The sequence below is a fragment of the Opisthocomus hoazin genome, chromosome 6, assembly GCF_030867145.1.
Source record: "Opisthocomus hoazin isolate bOpiHoa1 chromosome 6, bOpiHoa1.hap1, whole genome shotgun sequence".
Classification (NCBI taxonomy): domain Eukaryota; kingdom Metazoa; phylum Chordata; class Aves; order Opisthocomiformes; family Opisthocomidae; genus Opisthocomus; species Opisthocomus hoazin.
In genome coordinates this window covers 191,721-214,237 of record NC_134419.1, presented here as the reverse complement: position 1 = coordinate 214,237, position 22,517 = coordinate 191,721, and the positions used below count along the sequence as shown (strand labels likewise).

At 39.9% G+C, this 22,517-nt stretch overlaps 1 protein-coding gene across 2 annotated transcripts in view; it reads right to left on the bottom strand.

The window, feature by feature from the left end:
• Positions 1-22,517, bottom strand: part of SLC44A5 (solute carrier family 44 member 5) — an 86,363-nt gene that overhangs the window by 27,576 nt on the left and 36,270 nt on the right. For both annotated transcript variants that reach the window (XM_075424199.1, XM_075424198.1), the window contains exons 2-5: positions 20,250-20,298; positions 12,634-12,707; positions 5,130-5,214; positions 1,672-1,756 (exon numbers count right to left, since the gene is read on the bottom strand). In XM_075424199.1, the coding sequence (XP_075280314.1) occupies positions 1,672-1,756; positions 5,130-5,214; positions 12,634-12,707; positions 20,250-20,298 (293 nt within the window). The remainder of the gene's footprint in view (positions 1-1,671; positions 1,757-5,129; positions 5,215-12,633; positions 12,708-20,249; positions 20,299-22,517) is intronic.

Sequence of the window (22,517 nt, the reverse complement as noted above, 5' to 3'; positions counted from 1 at the left end):
ATTAGCAAGTTTCACCCTTTCCTAGAAGGCTGTTCTCTGTTTCCAAAGCTGTGCTACCTAAACACCCTTTGCAAAGCTCTGCTATCCAAGTACCAGAGAGACATCATGCGCAAAACTGTATTTCACCTCAAGAGCAATCTGCCATATATGAAGGCAATGAAATGTGCTGTCTATGGATCCAGTGAACTGTAATAACAGTTTGCAAGTCCACAGTCTTAAGAACTGAAGCTCTTCCCATCCCAGTTCTTGGGTTTTTTCCCTCCTTCTATTTGATATGAATGGGACAGGAATGAAAGACCCTGTCTGCAGGTCAAAAAAGGAATTATCAAACAAACGTTTCTTCAGCATTTTTACAAAAGACCAGAGAATTAACCATCTGCAGTAGCAAACAGCATTCAAAAACAATCTCAGTTTTGGAGATGTACGTTTGAAAATAAAATAACTACTCTGCTCCCCCAAACTCTCCTTCAACAAGTATTTCACCTTACTTGATTCATGACCACTGCCAACTTGACCACAACACTAGTCAAATCCCACACAATGACCTCAGTTTTTCTGAACAGGCTGAATTGTTCCAGTAACAGTCTACAGGGTAACAGTGTCAGTGTCTGCATGGGGACAGATGGGGATTCCTGAAGCAAATCTGATGATGATAGTTTCCATTCTGACAGCAACTGATCAGTGTTAAGAGGGTTCTTGCTCTTCCTTGCTGGAGATTTCCATCTCTTCAGCTGTGTCAAATAGTCCATATGGTCACACTAACTCATAGGCCAGAAACATCTATCAAGGATAGGGATCTGGAGTAAGGGCAAGCTGGAATGGGAAACATTTTTAAATGATAGTCAAATAAATAGACAATTAACATTTGTAATCAGTAAATTCGTTACCATGTAACAACCCTCATCCAAATTAATACTGGACTTCACTGAATGCTGTCACCTGCAGTTTAATTACATAGTACAATTACTTTGGCAGCAAAGTTGGATCAGAGCAGTCCTGCACCTAATTCCTCTGACCTACCTCACACTCTAAGTTGTTGCTTCGTAAGATGAACTGACATAACTGGTTGTGCAATAGTTCAATAAACCAGGTTAGAAAAATGGTCTCACGTAAAAAAGATTAGGAGGACAGTTTTAACCCACACAAGTTCAGTGACTGGGTTAATTTCACAGCTTCACGAGAAATTGCAGCACAGCTAAGGGAGTACAAATTGTGGCACAAGGCAAGAACCAGCTTTCAAGATCTTCACTTTTGAAAGTGCCATAGGCTGTAACCACATCCAGATACTCCTGTCACTGGGGATGTGCACATTTTCTTGAACATGTCTAGTCTGGAAAAACCTAGATGTCAATTGAAATTATTTTCTGCATGCACTGATTACTACTGGATAGCTGCCTGTGATGAATTCATAAGTAACAAACTGCTGTATTCAACTACACAGGCTTTCTTTGTCAACTCTTTTCCAAAATACACAATTTTGTGCATTTCTATCTATTTTTTCTAACCATCACAGGATACAGAGACCATGTGCTATACATCATCTATAAAATAATCATATTATATGTTGAAGGATGTGAACAGCAATTCTTAAATTCAAACAAATGTATGTCTAGTTCTTAAGCACCATGACTAAGAGGCAGGGAAAATATTTTATCTCTGTATTTCACTCACCTGTGTTGTAGGGCACTGTAGGTTTATTAACACTACGGGGCTGGCACATTTCAGAATGTTAAAGTAAAACAAAATGGTCTTGTTCCTATAGAAGCAGATATAAGATAATAATGTTATAAATATTTGTGGTTATGCATCCTATCATTAAAAAATGTATAGCATACAGTGCCATTTAAATTCTATTATTGTGAATGGTCATATTGCAAACACAAGGCAAAAAAACAAATCCCAAGCTGACCCTGAATGTTCCATGCCAAGACATCTCTGAAACCAGAAGTATTTGTTCTGAAGAATGCTAATTTTAAGAAGTTTTTTCCACAGTCAGGTTTTAAGCTGAAACAACTCTAGGCACTGTTACAGGTATCTGTAGTCCTGCCTCTAAGAAGTGAGGTCTGAAAAATACCCCTGCATAAACACTGTGGTCCTTTTGCTTACACTAAACATACTGTGTATGTACTGCACACAAAATTACTATCAGTAAATGCTACACTGTAAAAGCTGCCTATTTTTTGTGGATCAGAAGGTGGCACCAAAATCAATCCAAAGCTTTTTATGGTTGGAAACTGAAAGCAGCTGGCCAGGGAACAGAATGATAACAGCATTTGCTAATAGTGCTGATAAATCTCCTTTGACATAAATAAAGGACAGTCTGAGGTGTTTGCACCCCAGAATCCACATGCTTGACAGCTTCTGGAACTTGTGACTTTGAGGTAGCTGTCCCCTCAGTTTGGATTTGTTGAAAACTGATTACCCCAAGATCTCTGGATTTAAATACCTGGGTTTTGAAGATAGCAAAATACGCTGTTAATCTTTGCTATGTCAGAAAATTATCAGATAGCTCTGGTGAAGATGGTATGGCAGTAGTCCTGCCCTTTTTACAGGAGACTTCAAAGTCAGCCAGCCATGCCAGGGCTATGCACGGTCCCTATAAGAAATAATGGCACATATGCCCCACTGTGGGCTATGATGTGGAAGAGAACACAGCAAGCAGTGTCTGAGCCCCCGCTGAGGCGATGCAGCACAGAGGGAGCTCTGCCTTGGGAGCAGCACTAACAACGAAGTGTGCTTGGGCTAACAAGGCTGCCTCTCTTCTGTCTGTGGACTTGGCGCAAGCCCTGCTCCCACAGCTCTCCATTGTATCCCCCAGTCCAGGACATGCCCTCTGATCTTCCACCAGCACGTGGCTCCCACCAACTGCTGAATATGGCTATGCCTTGAAAGCCATCATATAGCATCATTGCACTTTCAAGCTCCCTTTAAAACTGCGACTAGCTCAACTGCCTGACATTTTACAAGGTCAAATTGCTCTCACTGAGGTATGTTCTACTACGTACTATTTAGCAAAACATACATTCTGGCAAAAACAATTCACTATCATTAGCTGTCATTTCATCAAATCAATAGAATAAAATTTTGGACTGAAATGTCATCTTTCTTCAATAGTTTCTCGACAGTATTTATAATCTGTGAGCTGCTCAAAGCTATTATTTTTTTTTTTCATATGTCTTAGCCCACTTGATATTGTCTAAACTTTCTTTTCTGCTGTCACATACGTAACACAAGGAAACAGCCACTGAGAACTAGGTCTGTATTCTTTATTATGAGATTGTGTTGTATTCCGTGATTACGCTGTGCCTGTAGAAGGCAAAACAAGATTAGAGATTACATGGAGATTAATGGATGGATTACAGGGAGACATAAAGAGGCCTAAGAGAGACTCGTGTGACAACATAAGGTAGAATGAATTTGACTGCATGGAATTTATTGGAGTTCAAACAGGTTTTTGCAATTGCTGTGAGTGTTGGCTTGGATTTTAGCTTCTCTTTTCTAGTCCTCAGTGAGATTGCTGGGAATGCTTGTTCCAAGCACAAGATTCAAAACGCAGATGCTGTGATCACTTTCCAGTGACTAAGTTGCAATTTGGAAAACCACAGTCCTGGGTTACCCTTTCACACTGCTTACTTTCAGGACATATGTAGAATCTGACAATGGTATCAATGAAGGCCTGACAAGCACATCCCACACCTCTGCTTTTAGGGACTACAGCGACTTGTTCAGAGGGGCCTCCTGGCCTACTGCCATAAACACTCTTGCTTTTCCTGCATGTTGTATTATGTGTCTTTTGCCTTATATTTTTAGAAGAACCTCCTCAATGTAGCAAATAAGTGCAAAATTCAAGCTCAGTAGCTGTATTATTCTCCAGAATTCATATGTATGGAGGGACATTTGTGAATACAGACTGGAAACCACATTGTAAGAAACAACTAAAGGGAAGGCTTGAGTAACAAACAGAAAAAGGGAATGGGAGTGGATGATTAGAATCAGAGAAGCATCTGGCTACATGCCACACAGTGCACGGATGCTGTGTGTCTGAGCCTCCCAAACCTATTTGCCCACTGCTTCCTACAGACCAGAGATGGGACATGGACCAAAGGGGGTGGGGGGGGTGCGGAAGGGGAGCAGAGAAGGGGTGCTGTGAGGGGAACACACACAACATTACAACTTTTCCCCTTCAGAATGTTGGATATTCCCTTTGGACAGTGGCTTTCTCATTTTTTACCCAGAAAACTACATGAGAAAAGAAAGAAGCAGGAAAGAGCTGTTATCAAATAATAGCTTCTATTTTGCTTCCTGCATAGCATCCAGGCTCTTGACAGTGACAAGGGCATAAAGGGTGATTAGTACTTACTTTTTAAAAGTGAGAAGGTGAGGGAAAAGACCCCTATTTTTTAAAATTCTGTTTCATAAACCACTTAGATTTTCACAGAAAACATTGATGTGACATCTTTCTTTCCTGAGCAGCTATTTTCACGTAGAAGTACTCTATTGATATCAACTAATTAATTTAACTCTCACAATTCAAAATTTAAAATTGAAACAAGACTGAGACAAGTAAACATCGTCTTGGCTGATATCCCCAGGGAAGGTATAGTTACAGTTGCCTGTCTCCCAGACCACTCAGTCTCCTCTCTACTGACACTGGATAAGCACCAGGAAGAAAAAAAAAAAAAAAAAAAGAGCTTTTTCTTGTGTTCTTCTCTGTTATTTGGTGCATATTCAGAAAAAATGAGAACCGGGCTACAATGCTTTAGGACTAATCCCAAAGCAGACAGAAGAATTACTCAATGGGTTATTAACTATTCAATCTTTGGCAATTAGAAGCTGTGACAGATAACCACTTTCTATGCTATTAGCAAGGCAATCTTTAAGTTATATTGATACTTTATCAAATATATTCTCTGAATGATGAAAACAACTTCATTACAGTAATATTTTGGGTCTAGATTTGCACTAAGCAACTGATCTATTTCTGAATTTTATTTGGAATAAATACAGTAAAAGTGCCACTGTGTCTTCAACTTCCCACAAGAACCCCTAGCAGACAGAGAGATTTGAAACCTCACATCTTATTCATAGTGCATGACTAATAAAGGCATGTGCATGAATTTAGTACTCACTCATTGAGGGTATCTTTCTGACCACAGAACTGCCCATAGCTGTCAGTTGGATAAATCACTTTTCTGGGGTCGCCGTGCACCCAAGCTGCAAATACACACGTATCTTTTAACATTTTAGTTAAGTGTACACTGCTAATAGTTGAAACTAACTCACACTAAAATGTATCACCTCTAACATACCACTTTAATCTTCCTCGACCACCACTGAAGAGTACTGACTTGTAGATTTCCTAATGAAAAACTAAAATATAAACCAAACTAAACTAAACTAAGATACAGACAAATCAGTAAGAAAGCAAACCAATTCACTTTTTACCTTCAGAGCACATATATCTGGGTTGTATCCAAAATATAATGTAATGGACTTAAAAAATAATAGTTATTAAAAGGTGAAAGAAGAGGAGCTAACTATGTAAACAAATACGAGCGTTCACGGACAACAACAACGGCACTGAAATCAATGGGATTACCTGGGTGTGTGACAGAAATACACAGGCTATGACTGACTCCATTTGCACTAAGAATGGACACAAACTTTCACTTTGTAAATGAAAACATTTCCAGACTTCTCACTTAGCAATCGTCCCATTTTTCAGTTATTAGGTCTGCACCTGGCAACTTATGTATTATATGCTACCACAAACCACAGCACAGAATGGAAAGAGAGGTTGATATTGAACTTTTAAACTTCTTTTCTCCACTTTGAAGCAGGATTTCTTCTCCAAGCCATTCTCACCTGCACCATTATTTCCCCTTGAGGATCAAGTACACACCAGCTACCATTATTAGTATCATTATTCCTAAGGTGTAGTGCGCAGACTTCACTAAGCTTCCTTCATGACTAGCCAGTGACTAGCCTTTGAACTCTTCTGACCCTAAATAACGGAAATTTTATTTATTTTTAAGTATAATCTGAAAGTAAGATACAATGCCAGAATATAATTCTGTATCACTACCCTGAGCTGACACCCTAAAATCAGGTTGATAGAAAACTATTAGAAAAGACCATTGGTCTCCTCCCAAACATTTCCTTGTGCTTGTATTATGTGGAAGAGATTACAGGTATTACAAAGATTTTAGCCCCAGCCTTCCCTCTCTTGCACTATATACCGAATGTCAGGAACCCACTTACCATACACTTTAAGCTTTGATCTATGCAAACCACCTTGAAGTTGCTTCTCTGTAATCACCCCATTGTCTCTCAACTTTGTGACATTATATTTAGTCTTTTGTGAAACTGTCATTTTCCTCAAGGTCACTTTGGTGAGAATAACAGCACTGAACAATAATGGTATGTGCAATAGAGATAGAACCTATAGAAGATCTCAGAGCAGCGGACTGCAAATTTATTGAAATGTTCAGGACAGATGCACAACATATCTTCAATGACTTGCAAATAGTTACAAGGAATCTGTAATGCTACCTTTCACCTGGAATGGTTTTAGGTTACCAAAATGAATCTGCTAGATCTTTTTAACCTATGTTTTTTTCCTGTGTTTTGGAGTTCGGAAATTAACCTGCTGCTTGGTATTGAACACTTTCTGAACATTCAGAGTAACTACATTTCAGATTAACTGTGGTGTTTTGATGCTCAGAGACAGCTAAAGTGCTTCACCAGTGTTAAATCCCATTTACTTTTTCATTTGTTAGCACCCACTTACTTATTTCAGTAGCATTACTTAACAGCAACATTTAAGAAGGCATCAGGTCTCTCTTACGAATTCCTATAGTCAGTTGATAACTCATATGTGCACATGACATTAGAAAGCAGACAGCTCTCTGGTGATTGCAATGAGTCTGCAGGTTATGCCATGCACGCTTTCTTCCATCATGACTCTGAGGCAGTTTTTCTTTCTACTTTAATACGATGTTGCTTTTCATACATGTTAATCCTAGTCCCAAATGGACCAAGTTCCTACAAGGACCTGAAAGGCCCTTCAGGCCTTACTTGTATAATGTTAGATGGTTAATACATTGGTGGTTTCCCAGCCCCAAAATTATTTTTTTTTAATTAGTTTGGCATGTTATTAAAGGGCTCATTTTTCACAATTGACTGTATTTTTTCTTTAACACCAGCAAAACAGGAAGCAGTAGAGATAAGCCCCACCATGCCAGATTCAAAGTACTGACAAGAATTTTGTAGGAAGACTTATATCTGCTTCATATAGATAATTTGGAAGTAGTCACTACTGCCAACAATATCCTTTTCCTAAGTAGCGTTTTAAACTTGGAACTTAATCACTCATCTTTTGCACTGTGTTTCTCTATTATTAGTAGAAATTAGTAGACTCTAAACAATGGAACACAGTGGTCACTTCTGAATATAATTTCTGTACCTGCTTTACCGTTATCGAATTGTCTGAAACTACTCCTGCTTGGCAGTAGAAGTCCTGTGCCCCTACGGCTTCAGTCATGTTTTTAATAAAAAAGTATTAAAAAGAATCTGTTTTTAAAAAACAACTTTGTGAAATTCCATCACTGGGATCAGCTGCTGGGTGGGTGGAGGAAGATACCTCTCAGCTAAATTCCAAAGTGAAACAAAAAATACCTGGGTCTGATTTGCAACATACACATTTAGCATTTCATTAACTCTGCAGCAAAAAAAGAAGGTAAATGACTAACACAAGAGAAAATATGTAGCCTCTTTCATTGCCTGTGCCAGGGCTAACCATCAAGATTAATAAACTTAACCCTCTGTCACCTTCTTTGTAAACTTAGAGCAATGACAGTAAAGAATTCATGCAATAAATACATGATTTTTCTGGCCAAGTCAGTGAAGAGTAAGTGCCTAATTCAACAGCTCTCACTGAAAGAAGGTTATTGTAAGAACGAGGCTGACAGAGCAGCACCATGTTTTGCATGTTCTTCCTCACTATTGGTGACTCACTATCAAGCACTAAATGAAAAGGAATCCAGTCACATAAAATTTATATTCCAGCATGCTCTGATGCTCATAAAGCTGCAGTCTGAGCACCGGCACAAACATCTGTGGCAAAAAAGAAAATTAAAGAACAGCTGAACCATATTGCGCAGTTGACTCGGCCCTCAGAACAGCAATGTGACATCCTATGATGTCAGTATAGCATTTCTGGGAGATCTGCAGTTATGTCAGTCCTTTTACTGATGCAGAGCCAACACACATGGACAGTATCAATACTAGCCAATGTGTGTCGCTAAATGTCCAGCAGATGCACTCCTTTTTTTTCTGTGCTCTATGGGCTATGTCAGTTGTTGTAAAGGCGGGAAAGCTCCCAGTCAAGGAGAAAATGTGATTTGAACAATGGCATCCTGTGATACTTAAAAATGAACTGCAAATCTGTTTATACTATCTGTCTCATTCCCTCTGCTGTGTATTTTTGTAAGGGCAGTCTTTCATACAATTATTCTGCTTCCCTTAAAGGTATGTTTTTAATATTTTAATGTATGGAGAAACTGACCTGCCAAATTTACTAATGTATTACAACGGGTAATAGAACACATGATGCAGAATTTGTAAATCCATGTTGATAACACTGGTATTGTATAAGCATCCCTTGGAGCAACACATCAAGAGTTATTACTCTGAATTAACCTGTCCTTGAAGATAACTTATTTGCTGCCTCTTATGTGCACTTTTCTGAATTAAAATAATCTTAAATTAAGAGCCTAAACGTTTGCAAAGTATTGCCCAGATAAGCCCAGTGTCTCTGAAATAAACACGAAAAGTTAAGTCAGTTTGGTAGGAAGGCAAACTACACGGAATGTCAGATCAGCACTATTAGTTTATCTGTAAAGGTAAAAGAATTACAAGAAAGTAAATCATAGAATAACTACTTCTGTTCAGTACAGTCACTTAGCAGCCATCACTGAAGCAGAACTAAGAAATGCTAGTATCAAAAACCATGTGGTTTTATCTTTGAAAGACAATTGATTACCTTTTACTCAGATTACATTTCAGCCCCCTGAAACATAAAAAAATTCTGCCTCACTGTTACACAGACACACATATAGCAGAAGCCTATGTGAGCTATACATACAATACTGGAGGCAAAATTTGACTCAGATTTTCAGTCATAGCACTGGTGTGACGAACCTGCCTTTATTGCTTACTTCTCAAGCCAAATTAAACAGGGATCCAGAGTGGTATTCACACATATTCAAGAAATTGTGGAAATCTACTTTTGTTTTTTTCTTCCCTATAATAAGGCATAATTCATGACTAAGGATTGGTTTATAATGTATTTTCCCTTAGTGGGAACTTCTTTGACTCTCATGTATTTTGTACAGGGCTGGCCCCTGAACTGTACAAAGCTGATCTCATCTTCTACTTAGCAACAAATCAGAGTAAGAATAGTGAAGCACAGTACAAGGAAAGATGAAAAGCAGGGACCATGTGGATCTGGATTTGGAGCTGAACTAAATGTTTCTAGATCAAAAATTGAAATATCCTCTGTAAGAAAGGTAGAAAAAGTCACCAGCTACAAATTTGGTATCTGGTTCCACAAATAGGTTCTAGTTCTAGCCAACATTTCATAAGGTTTGCAAGAGAAGGCTGTTCAGATGCCTTGTGTCCAGCAGGAAACCACTGCATGTGCAGAGCAAGGAATATGACCAGTTCACTGTCTCACATCACAGTAACTATGTTGTCTGAGATCACAGACATGAAAAAGTGAGGAACTGGCCCGTCCTCTTCTGCTGCTATTTACTTCTGCAACATCTAGCATATGGGGTTCTCTGGAAACTGCACATACAAAGTTGACATGAAGTTCTAGCCAAAAAGTCAAGGAGATTTATATAGTGCTGGAAAGAGAGACCAGACCTGACAGCACAAGAATACCGCACAGCTAGAAACTGGCAATGCTCTTCTTTCCCTTTGCCCAGGTAACAGAACTTCAAAATACTGCCTGTCTGCACATGGGCAGGTCATCAGTCACCAGGGCATTTGTATGCTCAAGAAAACAACAAACGTTCCTCTTATCTGAGTCCAGCTTCTTCAGTTCTGGCTTTGCATTTGAACAGCGATGGAAGGAGAGAGCATAACATCAATGAAGAATCAGTCAGTCAGGTAGGAAGAGGAGGACAACAGCACAGACATTACAGGGATGTCCTTCAGACACCGCATACTCCCAGCACAAAGTGGGAGGCACGGCAGGTCTGCAACAGCTGTGCACACTCCAGCAGCTACTGGTGCTTCTTAGCACTAACCAGTGACCTCCTTTTCTTCAGTCTATTCCAGAGCAGGCTTAGTAAGCAGAGATATATATTGCATCTATATTCTGGTAAGTCCCTCTCCAACCTCCTATAACTGGGAGATGTGTCACTATTTCCGCTCCAAAGACTTTCACAAGTCATACGAACATTAGTGTCAATTTGAAATTACACAAAGTGTGAACAATTCAATTAGGCCATGAAGGCAAGAAGATGCTTCATTCTATAGCAAAGGAAAGGGCCCACAGTATCCAAACAGTAGCCAGAACTGTGATGAGAGAACACCTGCATGATTTTGCATGCACAGATTCCAGTAGCGGCTACAAAACAAAGAGATCCTGTACTTGTCTCCACACAGATGACACTGATGTTAACTTAAGCATCACAATCACACACACTGACCTTGTGAAAAAATTGTCAAAGAACAGCATTTGAAGTCTGTCTGAAGATGACTGTACAATCATGCCATGCAGTAGTTAGGGACTCTCTTCCTGGATCCAATCCCAAAGAGAATCCTATAGCTGCTGTAATCTCTAGAAGTATGGCATAAAATCAAGGACAGCTTGAACTGCTTCTGAATTCACTTTTTGCTCTGCCCACTTTTCTTACATTCACAGATCTCAAGTTATCATTCATTTTTTGGAAACAGAGGCTCAAAGAGATTAGGCAAGAAAAAAACCCAAGAGTTTTGAAACGAAATAATTTCTTCCACCTGCAAGAATCATCAGCCATCTGCTACCTTGGTGTTCGCTTCCTAGTGCAGGCTTCGTGCTTCCTTGCACAGGTCCTCCATGTCCCTCACACTTCCTGGTAAATGCCATTTGCTTCCTCACTTCTCCATCTTATAAATGCTTATAAGTATCTGAAGGGTGGGTGTCAGAAGGATGAGGCCAAACTCTTTTCAGTGGTGCCCAGCGACAGCACAAGGGGCAATGGGCACAAACTGAAGCATACGAAGTTCTGACTGAACATGAGGAAGAACAACTTCACTCTGAGGGTGACAGACCACTGGCACAGGCTGCCCAGAGAGGTTGCCCAGAGGGAGTCTCCTTCTCTGGAGATATTCAAGCCCCACCCGGACAAGGTCCTGAGCAGCCTGCTCTAGGTGACCCTGCTTCAGCACGGGGGTTGGACTAGATGACCCACAGAGGTCCCTTCCAACCCCTAACAATCTATGATTCTGTGATCTTCCTGAAGACATGAATGTTCATGACGAGGCAGTAACTGCAGGGGAATACGGGAAACAAAAAATACACACAGAGAATTCCCAGTGCTGGAGAGAACAGACTTCTCAGAATGTGTTCAGTGCTCAGCTACTACAGGCAAGGTGAGAGGGGCTAGCTCAGCATTGTGGCTTGGAGGACATTATGCTACCATACAATTTAGTGGGAGGACAGAGTATTTTCTCAGACAGTTATTGGAACCCTCTAGGCTAAAGCAGTCTTGCTTACAGCCCTCTTCTCATGCTACAGACAGCAGCTTTTCACAGTGTTTGGGGTTGGAAGGGACCTCTGGATGTCATCTTGTTCAAAACTCCTGCTCAGGCAGGGCCACCCAGAACAGGTTGCCCAGGACCACATCCAGACAGCTTTTGAGTATTCCCAAGGATGGATATTGCACAACCTTTTTTCTTTACAAATCAGAAAAATGTATTACAGAATTATGAAGACAACAAATGGCTTTTCTTCTATGTCAGGCAGGGCCAAAACAATCCTTTACAAGCAAATTGAAAGAGCTCAGACAGATATGCAGATACATAGTAAGTATACTCTTACAGCATCATTTGTCCTTTCACACATAGGCATTTATACAATTCTCTCACACAAACAAAATAAAATGGCTATTATTAACAAATATCCTCACGCGCAAACAACTTATCCCACAACAAATGAAGTAATTTCTCTTACTTCTACTTTTAACACTCACATATGTTCCTTCAGTAATATTTTACAGAACAAGAAGCCTCTAAACACCACAGTGTTTATCTCTAACTTTTTCTGCAGGTTAATGAAAAACGAAAGTGAATTTTTCCACCGCTGTTACTTTATGAAAGCAAAATTATCAAACTATGTCATTTTTACTTGAACACAATTAATTTTAACACTTTCATCAACAAACACATGGTTTTGAACATCTCCATAATTACAACAGACACTGAATATTAATTCATTATTTCCTTCTAGGCAAGGCATTGCTTTTTGACTGGAAAGCTTTACTTACATATAAGTAAAAGGGACATCTCAATTAAAAATTCTAACATTCACAAAGTTGCTTCCCCTGCATGTGAGAAAGCACTACTATACCTCCGTTTACTCACCCACAATTCCTAATGCAATGTAACCCAGAATGACGACTATGAAGATCACACAGCAAATAATGTCTGTACAGTGCCTAGGGACAGAAAGAAACACTTTTTAAAAACAAGGTGCCTAATATGACCCTTTGAGAACACCAAGTGTCATAGGGTATCTTAACATCTGAATAAGATGTCTGCATCTGCACTTAGTAGAAGTCTTACTTACAAAATCACGTTTGAGGTGTAAGGCCATCAAATAAATGTGTATGCCATTTGCATTGTAGACAGCAATAAAAGTATACTGAGGAACAGATTTAAATATTCTTAAAACAAATAATACCTTACAACACTGAAGCCATGAGATCACTTATGGTATAAGCTACTACAGAACACCTGCCTTAGCATGTCCCTAAAGCTGGTATCAAATATTGCAAACAATGTGATGAAAGAAAGATGCAGCATAACTTACCTGTATTATAAATAGCTTATAAAGGGAAAAATCACAACGTGAAGTGAAAAAAAAAAAAACAACCTATATGCAACTACCCCTGATCTCTGCACACAGTTCTGACTCAGCCGCTCGCCCTCATTTAATGCAACCAAAATATGCTCTACAGAGAGGACAAAGAAACCCCAACGTATTGTGGAGAGCCATACCTTCTTTTACAGAAAAGCAGTCAAAGAACAGGACTTTCCAACTGAAAACTGAGCCAGTGAGTAAACAGTGAGTATTCAACTAAATTAGCATCTTCTACTTACTGGTCTGCATATTAAGTTCATGCAGGCAGAGGAGTGGAGATGCAGACCACAAGACTAATCTTCCTGCAGTGTCTGACACTGATCAGAGCTGTTCCAGGAGTGTAGTTAACATGAAGTACAACACTCCCAAGCAAGCAGGAGAAGGTCAGTACACACCTGTGGAGACCATCAGCCCTGAGGGCTCCGGCTGGGGCGAGCAGTGCTCTCCTTCACAAGGCAACTTCTCAAGCCCTTCTTTCTAAAGATGCATGGAAGTAAAATAGTTACCGTCTCACAAGCCTTTGCAGGCCTCACTGGTTAATGGTCTCACCAGGATTTAATTAACAAAGGAATGAATTACTTGTAAAAGGGTGTGCTGCCTAGAGCCTCCTTATCTGAAGGACTTCAGGAGCTGTTGTTTTTTACCATGTCCTGTTTATTCGACACAGTTTTGGTGAAGGACAAGTTGTACGACCTAAAGGTGTATGAACTGTAACTGCCCCTTTCGGGCAGGGTTCATGTCTGCAGAGCCTGTCAGTGCTGCTTTGGGCTGTCCCCACAACTGCAGTAACAAACTGCTGCTGCTCTGACCAGATCCAAATCCTGTTCTGCTTTTCCCTCACAGGTGAATGAGCAATAATCACCCCAGGAAAGCTAATGCCTGCTTCAAGTTGACGTAAAGGACTGCCTTCATAACATAAGCAACATTCACCTCTGCTTTCACATCCGTGCAAGGAGCCAAGTGGATGGATCTTAGAATCCAAACTCCAACTGACACACAGTCATTTTTAGCATCTACCATTCTTTTCAGTTTTCCAACCTGTATTTCCTCTTACAGAGAATTGCTATTCTTTAGCATAAAGGAAATAAAGATGGTAGATCTTTTAAACAGTTGGAGAACTTGGGAAGTGTTTCCAGGTGTGGAAAAGGAATGCAAAATCCTGTACACTTCTCTAGAGACGCAGTTCCTCTTCCAGGACAATTCTCATAGGTCTCATTTTATGATACCTAAATGCAATAAAAGGTTACACCCATTTGTGCTAAAGCTTCCGTTTAAAGTTTTGCAGAGCCACCATGAACAAGTACCCATAAACACTTTGTCAGAAGGCAGGATTTTCTGTTCTTTGTAATACACAAAATTCTATACAGTACCTAGTAAAATTTACTGTGGCCAAGTACTGTTGTTATAGAAATATTAAAAAAATATATATAAGTAGTACATAAATCCTTTTTGAGTGGCTTCAGAAAATTTTGAAACAGTTCATACAGACTAATTTTTGTTCATGCAAAATAATTGCTTATTTTACTAGATACTATGAGTGAAACCCTGGCTCCATTTAACATCATTGTTAGCTCAAGTAGCTCACTTACAGTGAGATCATAATATTACCTCATAAACACAAGGCTCCACAGAAGAGGAAGAAAAATGTAAAATGTGTTAAATGAATACATTAAAATAACTCTGTAAAGATACAAGGTTATACTGTACTATAAAGTGGCAGGAACTGGAATGATGGGAATTGCCTCTTCCCAAACAGGAGATACTGGAAGCCCATGCTTATTACTGAAACCTAATCAGAAATTATCCAGCCATGCTTTGACTGAAAACAGATTTGATATGAATTTTTTCAAACTAAAAAGGTAATTTGCTAGGGCAAATCTGCTTCTTCAGTTTGTCTCAGGCTAATGAGACAGAGCAAGATCACTCAGGAGACAACTGTTAAACTGAACCCTAAGGAAGATGGATTAATGGAAATAAGATTAAGAGAATAGAAACTGAGAACATTGCTTACCTTATGGGCTCTATAATATTTTCTTACAGATAGCCCTATCATACTTTTATATAATTATGTTTAAACTTTCAAAGATTAATGAGAAAAGGCACTTTATATTTCTTATAGCACAGATGACAAAAACATTAAAAATGCTTTTGCTAATAGCCAGCCTTGGAAATTTTGATGGTTTCTGGTACTTTCCAGATAATCAAGTTCCATAATCTGAACCAAAGCACAGTAAGTCTATGCATTTGAACCCAAGAGTTTCCATAGAGATAAATTGCTAATAAAACCATCAGTTTAATCATTTTCAGGTGACGTAATAGAAGACCTTAATGTGGTTAAGTGCACAGTTCAGGCTCCCACACCACATTTTACTGCTTAGTGCTGTCATCTAGCTGAATTTATAGAGTCTGATTTGCTTTCCACCTTCTCTCAGAAACATACTGGCTTCTTGGCTTCTCCTGCTGTGTTACATGTGGCAGTGCATGCAAACAATACCTTGTGCATGTGTAATAGCGTTCCAGCAAATAAATGAAGGCAAAGATAGAATCATCCACACAGAGTATTAGTCCATAAAAGCCATTTATTCACTGACGGTTCATGCACTTAATCGTTAATGACTGACTAGGACCCCTTTCTGTTTGGCAGTTTCATGCCCAATCTGCCAGAAATGCAATTTTGCTCAAGACACTGCACTAGCAAGAAACTATGACATTTATTAGACAGCACTAGCAGTATATGAGCACCTACAAATAGTCTTGAGCCCAACACTGTGCAACCACAGAGCAAAACAAGGCTCAAGATGTTCACAGTGTGAGTTTCAGGTTACCACTTTCAATTCGGCAGACACATTAAGGTGACCACTAATGTCCTCACTTCTGAGTTCCTCCTCCCTGCTTGACTAAAAGCTTGTGTTTTGAGACTTCCCTAAATCATGTTGTGTCAAGGTGATGCTATACTATACCATAGAATGCCACGAATAGCTCTGAACAGAACAACTCTGAATTGAGCTGGAGCTGAACTGAGACATAAGAGCTGCTGTACAAATGGGTATTTCTATCAGCACAGAGACATTGATGGCATCATCCTGCACAGCTGAATAAACGTGCGAGGTGCACATAACTGTTTGCAGAGAAAGTTCCTTTCACAATCCTCTACAAATTGCCACTTCTACTGTGGAGGCCAAAATTGCACAGAAAAATATATTTATACAGGTTTTCACCAAAAGCTGTTTTCCATCAACTTAAATTCTGCAATTTCTTAACAAGTACGACTGATCTGCACTAACCTGCATGGATTTACTAAATTGACATGTTTTAGTTATAAGCACTATGCTTAAGGAAGTATTGTTCAGTTCTGGAAAACTTAAATTTCAATATCTACAAATGAGAAAAATCTGTAGACGCTGTATGCCCCAAACCAGAAACATGAAACAAGAACTCAAAGAAAAATGTAGGCTTCCCCACTCATTAGCCAGTGCTTGGCACATTATGTTGATACAGACAACAACATGTAATAAAACATACGTGGAACAATAAAAGACCAGTAGCAAGAAAAATAATTTTGTATTCTACCAACATTTATCTATGGTAGACTCTTAGTGTAGTCTAAGCAACATCTTTAGCAAAGGTTATTCAGTTTAAATGGCACAAAGGACAACTTTAACATCAACATTGTTTATTATTTCAGTGTTGACCGCAGTATCAAGTCACGTGCCATGTAGATATCTCATAGAATGATAGAATGGCATGGGTTGGAATGGACCTTTAAGGGCCATCTAGTCCAATTCCCCTGCAATGACCAGGGACATCTTCAACCAGATCAGGTTTCTCAGAGCCCCATCTAACCTGGCCTTGAATGTTTCCAGGCATGGGGCATCCACCACCTCTCTGGGCAACCTGTGCCAGTGTTTCACCACCCTCATGGTAAAAAATTTCTTCCTTATATCCAGTCTGAATCCTACCCTCCCTTAGTTTAAAACCATTACCCCTTGTCCTATCGCAACAGGTCTTGCTGAAAAGTTTGTCCCCATCTTTCTTATAAGCCCGCTTTAAGTACTGGCAGGCTGCTCTGAGGTCTCCCTGGAGCCTTCTCTTCTCCAGGCTGAACAGCCCCAGCTTTCCCAGCCTTTCCTCCAAGACGACAGGTTCCAGCCCTCGGATCATTGCTGGGACTTCCTTTGGCCCCGCACCAACAGCTCCAGATCTGTCCTGTGCTGAGGGTTCCAGAGCTGGGCGCAGGACTCCCGGGACGGGATCTCAGCAGAGCGGGACAGAGGGACAGAATTCCTGACAGAGGGGGGGCCCCCTCGCTCGGTGCCCACGCTGCTGGGGATGCAGCCCAGGGCATGCTTGGCCTTCTGGGCTGCCAGCACACATGGCCGGGTCACGTCCAGCACATCCACATCCACCAGCACCCCCAAGTCCTTCTCGGCAGGGCTGTCTCCAGCCCTTCATCCCCAGCCTGTATTGATACCGGGGGTTGCCCCGACCCACATGCAGGACCTTGCACTTGGCCTTGTTGAACTTCACGAGGTTCACACAGGCTACCTCTCCAGCTTGTTCAGGTCCCTTGGGATGGCATCCCATTCCTCCCTCAGGCATGTCGACCACACCACTCAGCTTGGTGTCATCTGCAAACTTGCTGAGGGTGCACTCATATCTGACACATTTCTATTTGTGAGAAGGTGTAGTTTGTATTGCCAGTTTAGTTCAGGAATTTTTATTAGTTTTTTTTCAAACTCTTAAAGAAGACAGCTAAATGGTTATGGAAATTTACTGATATTCAATTTTCGTGAGAACCCATGAACTACATTTTCTAATCACAGAGGAAAACGTGATCTTTGTCTTAACAAGAACACTGAATTTCTAGAAAGATGTTGAACAATTAAAGATAGTCCAGGAGGTGTCAGGAGTTTTTAAAATATAACAAGAAAAAAACCTACAATGATGTCGGTGGAAGAAATGCTTTTTTATTCTTAGAGAAGCATTACACATTCTATCTAAATTCCTCATGAATACTTAACTTCACAAGCCTTCCCCACAACATTCCCCGCTTCATCTGGCATCGGCATGAAATACTGAGACCATTCAACAGAGCCTCCCTCTCTATGCCAAATCTGCATGAAGTCCAGTATGAGAGACTATTTCAATGCCAATGGGAGACAGAGAGACAGACACTAGACAAATGTTCATACATGCAGAAACTGAGATGTTCCCAACTTACTCAGTTCCTAGGGGTGAACCTCTGGGAGCAGGGAAAGATGGCTTGGAGGAAATTTCTGCCTTTGAGGAATCAGAGATAGCTTAGACTTAAAATACAATGTGCTAGATTTTGTCTCATATGAATTCAGTAGTCATGATGATGGGATGTGACCTTTTCCAGCTGCTCCTGCACCTTTAAATGCAGATATATACAGCCTATTTCCCTAGAAACCCATCCTCTCCATTTTTCAAAAATGAAGAAGAACTGTTTCCCTGACCAATGAAAACAGACTATGAAATCAAGAGCAGGACAAATTATCTTATCAGCAGAAAGTAAAGCTAGGTGTTTCTCCATGCACACTGTACACAGAGTTACGCCAGTTATGGCAAAGCATACAAACAGCTCTGTCCCCACCCACATATTCACTATCAGCACTCCTCTGTCTGGACAAAAATATATGCTTTCAGCTTCCTACTATCTCTTCTCCTTCAGAAAAGTGAGAAGCCCCGAAGACATAAACAAATTCAGGGAAGATGCCCGTTTTCATCCTGTTGAACGCTCTGGAATACCTTCTGAGAAGGTATTTTTTTCATAGGAACTACACAGTCTTCATTTTCTTGAAAGACTGTGGTTTCTTAATTGTTTAATCTTAGTAATTGGAAAAATTACTTAAAAACAAGTTCATTCATTGTCTTCAAACAAATTTAATGATGATCTTAAACTACTTCAAGATCATGTCTACAGTGTGCTGTACTGATGACCCCAAAAGGTCAGGTGAGTCATTTGGGTATCTTGCAGAAATGGTGGGTTGAATCTAAATCCAAGCGTACCTCATTGCAAAGTATGCTCAACAAGCATCAATGCTGCTATCACTGACTTATGATCTACTGTACAATGAAGTCATATCCTTAATGTTTAGTGAATTGATCTTTTTCTGTATTGTTTCTAACAATATTATCTCACCAAAGCACTATAAAATGCACTGAATATATGTGGTATAGTAGTGTTGCATTGTATTCATTTGGTTGTGTTTTCAAGAAGCCGCTGTGAAAAGTACAATTAGAATAGCATATATATGTACCTGGAATTGCAGAAGCCGTCACAGCAACTACACAAATGTAACAGCAAGGCACAATGCAAAAACAGTTTTTACTAACTGTATCACGCAGTAACACCAAAAACAAGAGAAGTCATCCTGCCATACCATCACCACAGTTTCATCACTCCTCACGCACATGAGGGAAAAGCACACTGCTCAAAAATACCATTAAATTGCAGTATTTTAGGATCCAATTCTGCAGCCCACAGTGCCATAGGTAGTCTCACTCACTTCAGAGACACTCTTCACACATGCAAAAACTGTTCACTCAAGTAAGGGTTTCAGGGCTGAGTAACTCCCGCAGCCAGCCACATCACTGGCAGTATGTTACTGCTGTCACTGTTCAAGCACTACCGATTTTCTGCCAGGGTTTTACCCTGCTGGCCAGCCACAGTACAAACGTAACGGTGCACACCAAGGCCATACTCTGGAGAGAGTTAAATAAATCCAGGAGCAGGAAAACCAGCTGCAAACTGAACAACAGTGTGCCAGGGTTCCAGTCCTGTGCTGTATGGAAACAAAACAGACTGTGTCACATGGCTGTGGCACCCCAGAACATTACAACACCTCAAATGGTCCTACTGATATCACCACAAGGTAACACGGTACTAGACAATCTGAGGCACACAGAATCGGTATTTAAATTGAAAGAACTTAAGAGCACACAGTTAAATATTCCCCAGAAATCACACATCCCAACGGTGGTAAGGATAGTCTTCTGGATTTAAAAGAATTGCAGAATCAAATTCACAAGTTCTGTTAACAAAATCTTTTATCCCCTGTTCACTACAAAAATGTAAACAGAATGAGTTATTTACCTGTTATGAATAGGTCCTCTGAATTTGGGGTCAAATTTCCTTGGTTCACCTGCATTTAAAATAAAACAGTATAAAAATATGTCCTTATTTAAAATAAAATCTACTGAGAGGGGGATGTTAACAGTAGTCTTTGAAGAACATCTTCCACATATTCCTATTTAATCAGTTTTGTTAAAATCATTTCATGCAGGTGGTATCAGTAATTCACTAATACAACTACCTAGTTTTTATAAAGGAGATCAAAGCTTTTTTCTTCTAGCTTAAAAAACTTTTGAGTGCCTCACATTTACCACTCAATAAATCACCTTTAATGTACATCCTATCACTACACCTATGCAGAGTGCTCACAATAGAAAGTTGCTGATACTCGAGAGACAAGGATTATGTCTCACACTCACATGCTAAGTAACATTGGCAGCAAGTGGGTGAACCTCCCTCTCTGGAGCTACAGGCTAAGCCCTTCTGATTTTTCCCTACAAGAACAGTTTGGAGTCATGTCTGTACTTAATGTTATACTTACAGTCTTGTAGAGTTATTCTTACTTCGCACTGCTTTGGTTACAAGACTTTATAGACAAATTGTTGCAGGTTTGCCCTTTTTGCATTGGGCTTATCAGACCACAAATCATGGCTGGAGACTGCAGAAATTCAGTGTTGACCTTGCTCTGCAGGACCCTGCACAGGTAGTGTAACTGCACTAGCTTCCCCTAAGCCGGAGACGATGTATAGTGCCGCAAAGCAGGCAGAAGAGCACGTTTCAAGTATCTGCTCTAACTCTCAAGTGGATGTACCCACTACACACCCCAGTGCAGGAAGCAGAGCAGGTTTTCAAGTTGGTTATGCCTACATCCCTGAACATGGTTGTTGCTTTATATGAATCTCAGAACGACTAGAAGGTCAAGTCAGGTCCCTCCTAGAAACAGGCAGTAATATCTGGCCAGAGTTTATGGATTGAAGGAGTCAAAAGTGATACATTTTTTTCATAGGGCCATCCTGGTTAGTATAGTTCCAGTTGCTTCACTCTACATATAAGCAAACTATATTAATAAACTACCAAATACTAATCTGCCAATCTGTGCTTCAAATGTGGACTTCAATAAGATGAATTACAGTATGATTTCACTTGGGAAGGAGTAACAAAAATTTATGGCAGAATTTAAATTTTCAAGTTTCAAGCTACTGTATAAAGAGGCAGTCCTTCGTTCAACAGACCAGGATTTGGAGTTTCCTTCTGAAACTAGCTATTCAGCTTTATAGGATTTTTAAGCTCAGTAATTATGGAGATTTACTGAACCAAACCTTGTGCCATGAGAAACTACTTCTTCATTCAAATGTCAATGCTACAATTCAAATCACTGTTCCAGAGTGCTTTCTCATTGCCTTCTTAAGGATCTCTTCTTCTGAACATACAAGCTGTTACCAGCCTAAGCTTTCCCCGGCCCACAGAAAAAATACTTTTCTTCAGTTACAGAAGAATTCAGCAACTTCTCAAAGGCAGAATTTACTTATTAACTAGATGCCAGACTTTGTTCTTGGTTTGTATCAGAAAAACCTTATCAGAACACACGCAGACCAGTACAATAAACACAGCAGACAATAAAATCCTCTTTGCCCTTCATCTGAGGTGTTCAGGTCCACCTTACCAAGCTCCCAAAACATATATATTTTAACACAGAAGAGACTGGGAAAGCTAAAACTTTGGAGAAGTGATGTGTGACAGCAATGCTGGGGAGTAGATTTCAGTTCTGCTGTTACACAGGTAATACAAGAACCCACCATGGTCCAGAAAGCAAGTGTACCGTACACAACATCTAATGCTGGGCCAAAAACTGTATTTTGAAGAACCTTTTTGTACAGCAATTTCTACAAATTAAGTATTTCTACAAAATAATTTCACTCCGGAAGAGTTCGTAGTCTGTGACATCCCTCCCTATTGACAAGTTCTGGCCATAAGGCATACTGAAGTGACCCTTTGTTCACTGTTCATACAGGACCCACGTTTCACATGTAAGAACAGCCACACCAGATCACAAGAAAGATCTGCTGAACCCACACACTGCATCTAACAAGGTACCATAGTGAATACCTGAGGAAAAATGCAAAATCAAGGCAAACATAGTGGTATTCCCCTAAAATTGACATTACAGAGATTTGCAACTGCACTTTTCTGAACCAAAGGTAGTGACTTTGTATTTAATAGTTGTGGGTCAATTTCTTTCTTATTCATTTCATAAATCTTTATTTAACTTTCATACATTTTAACAATCTG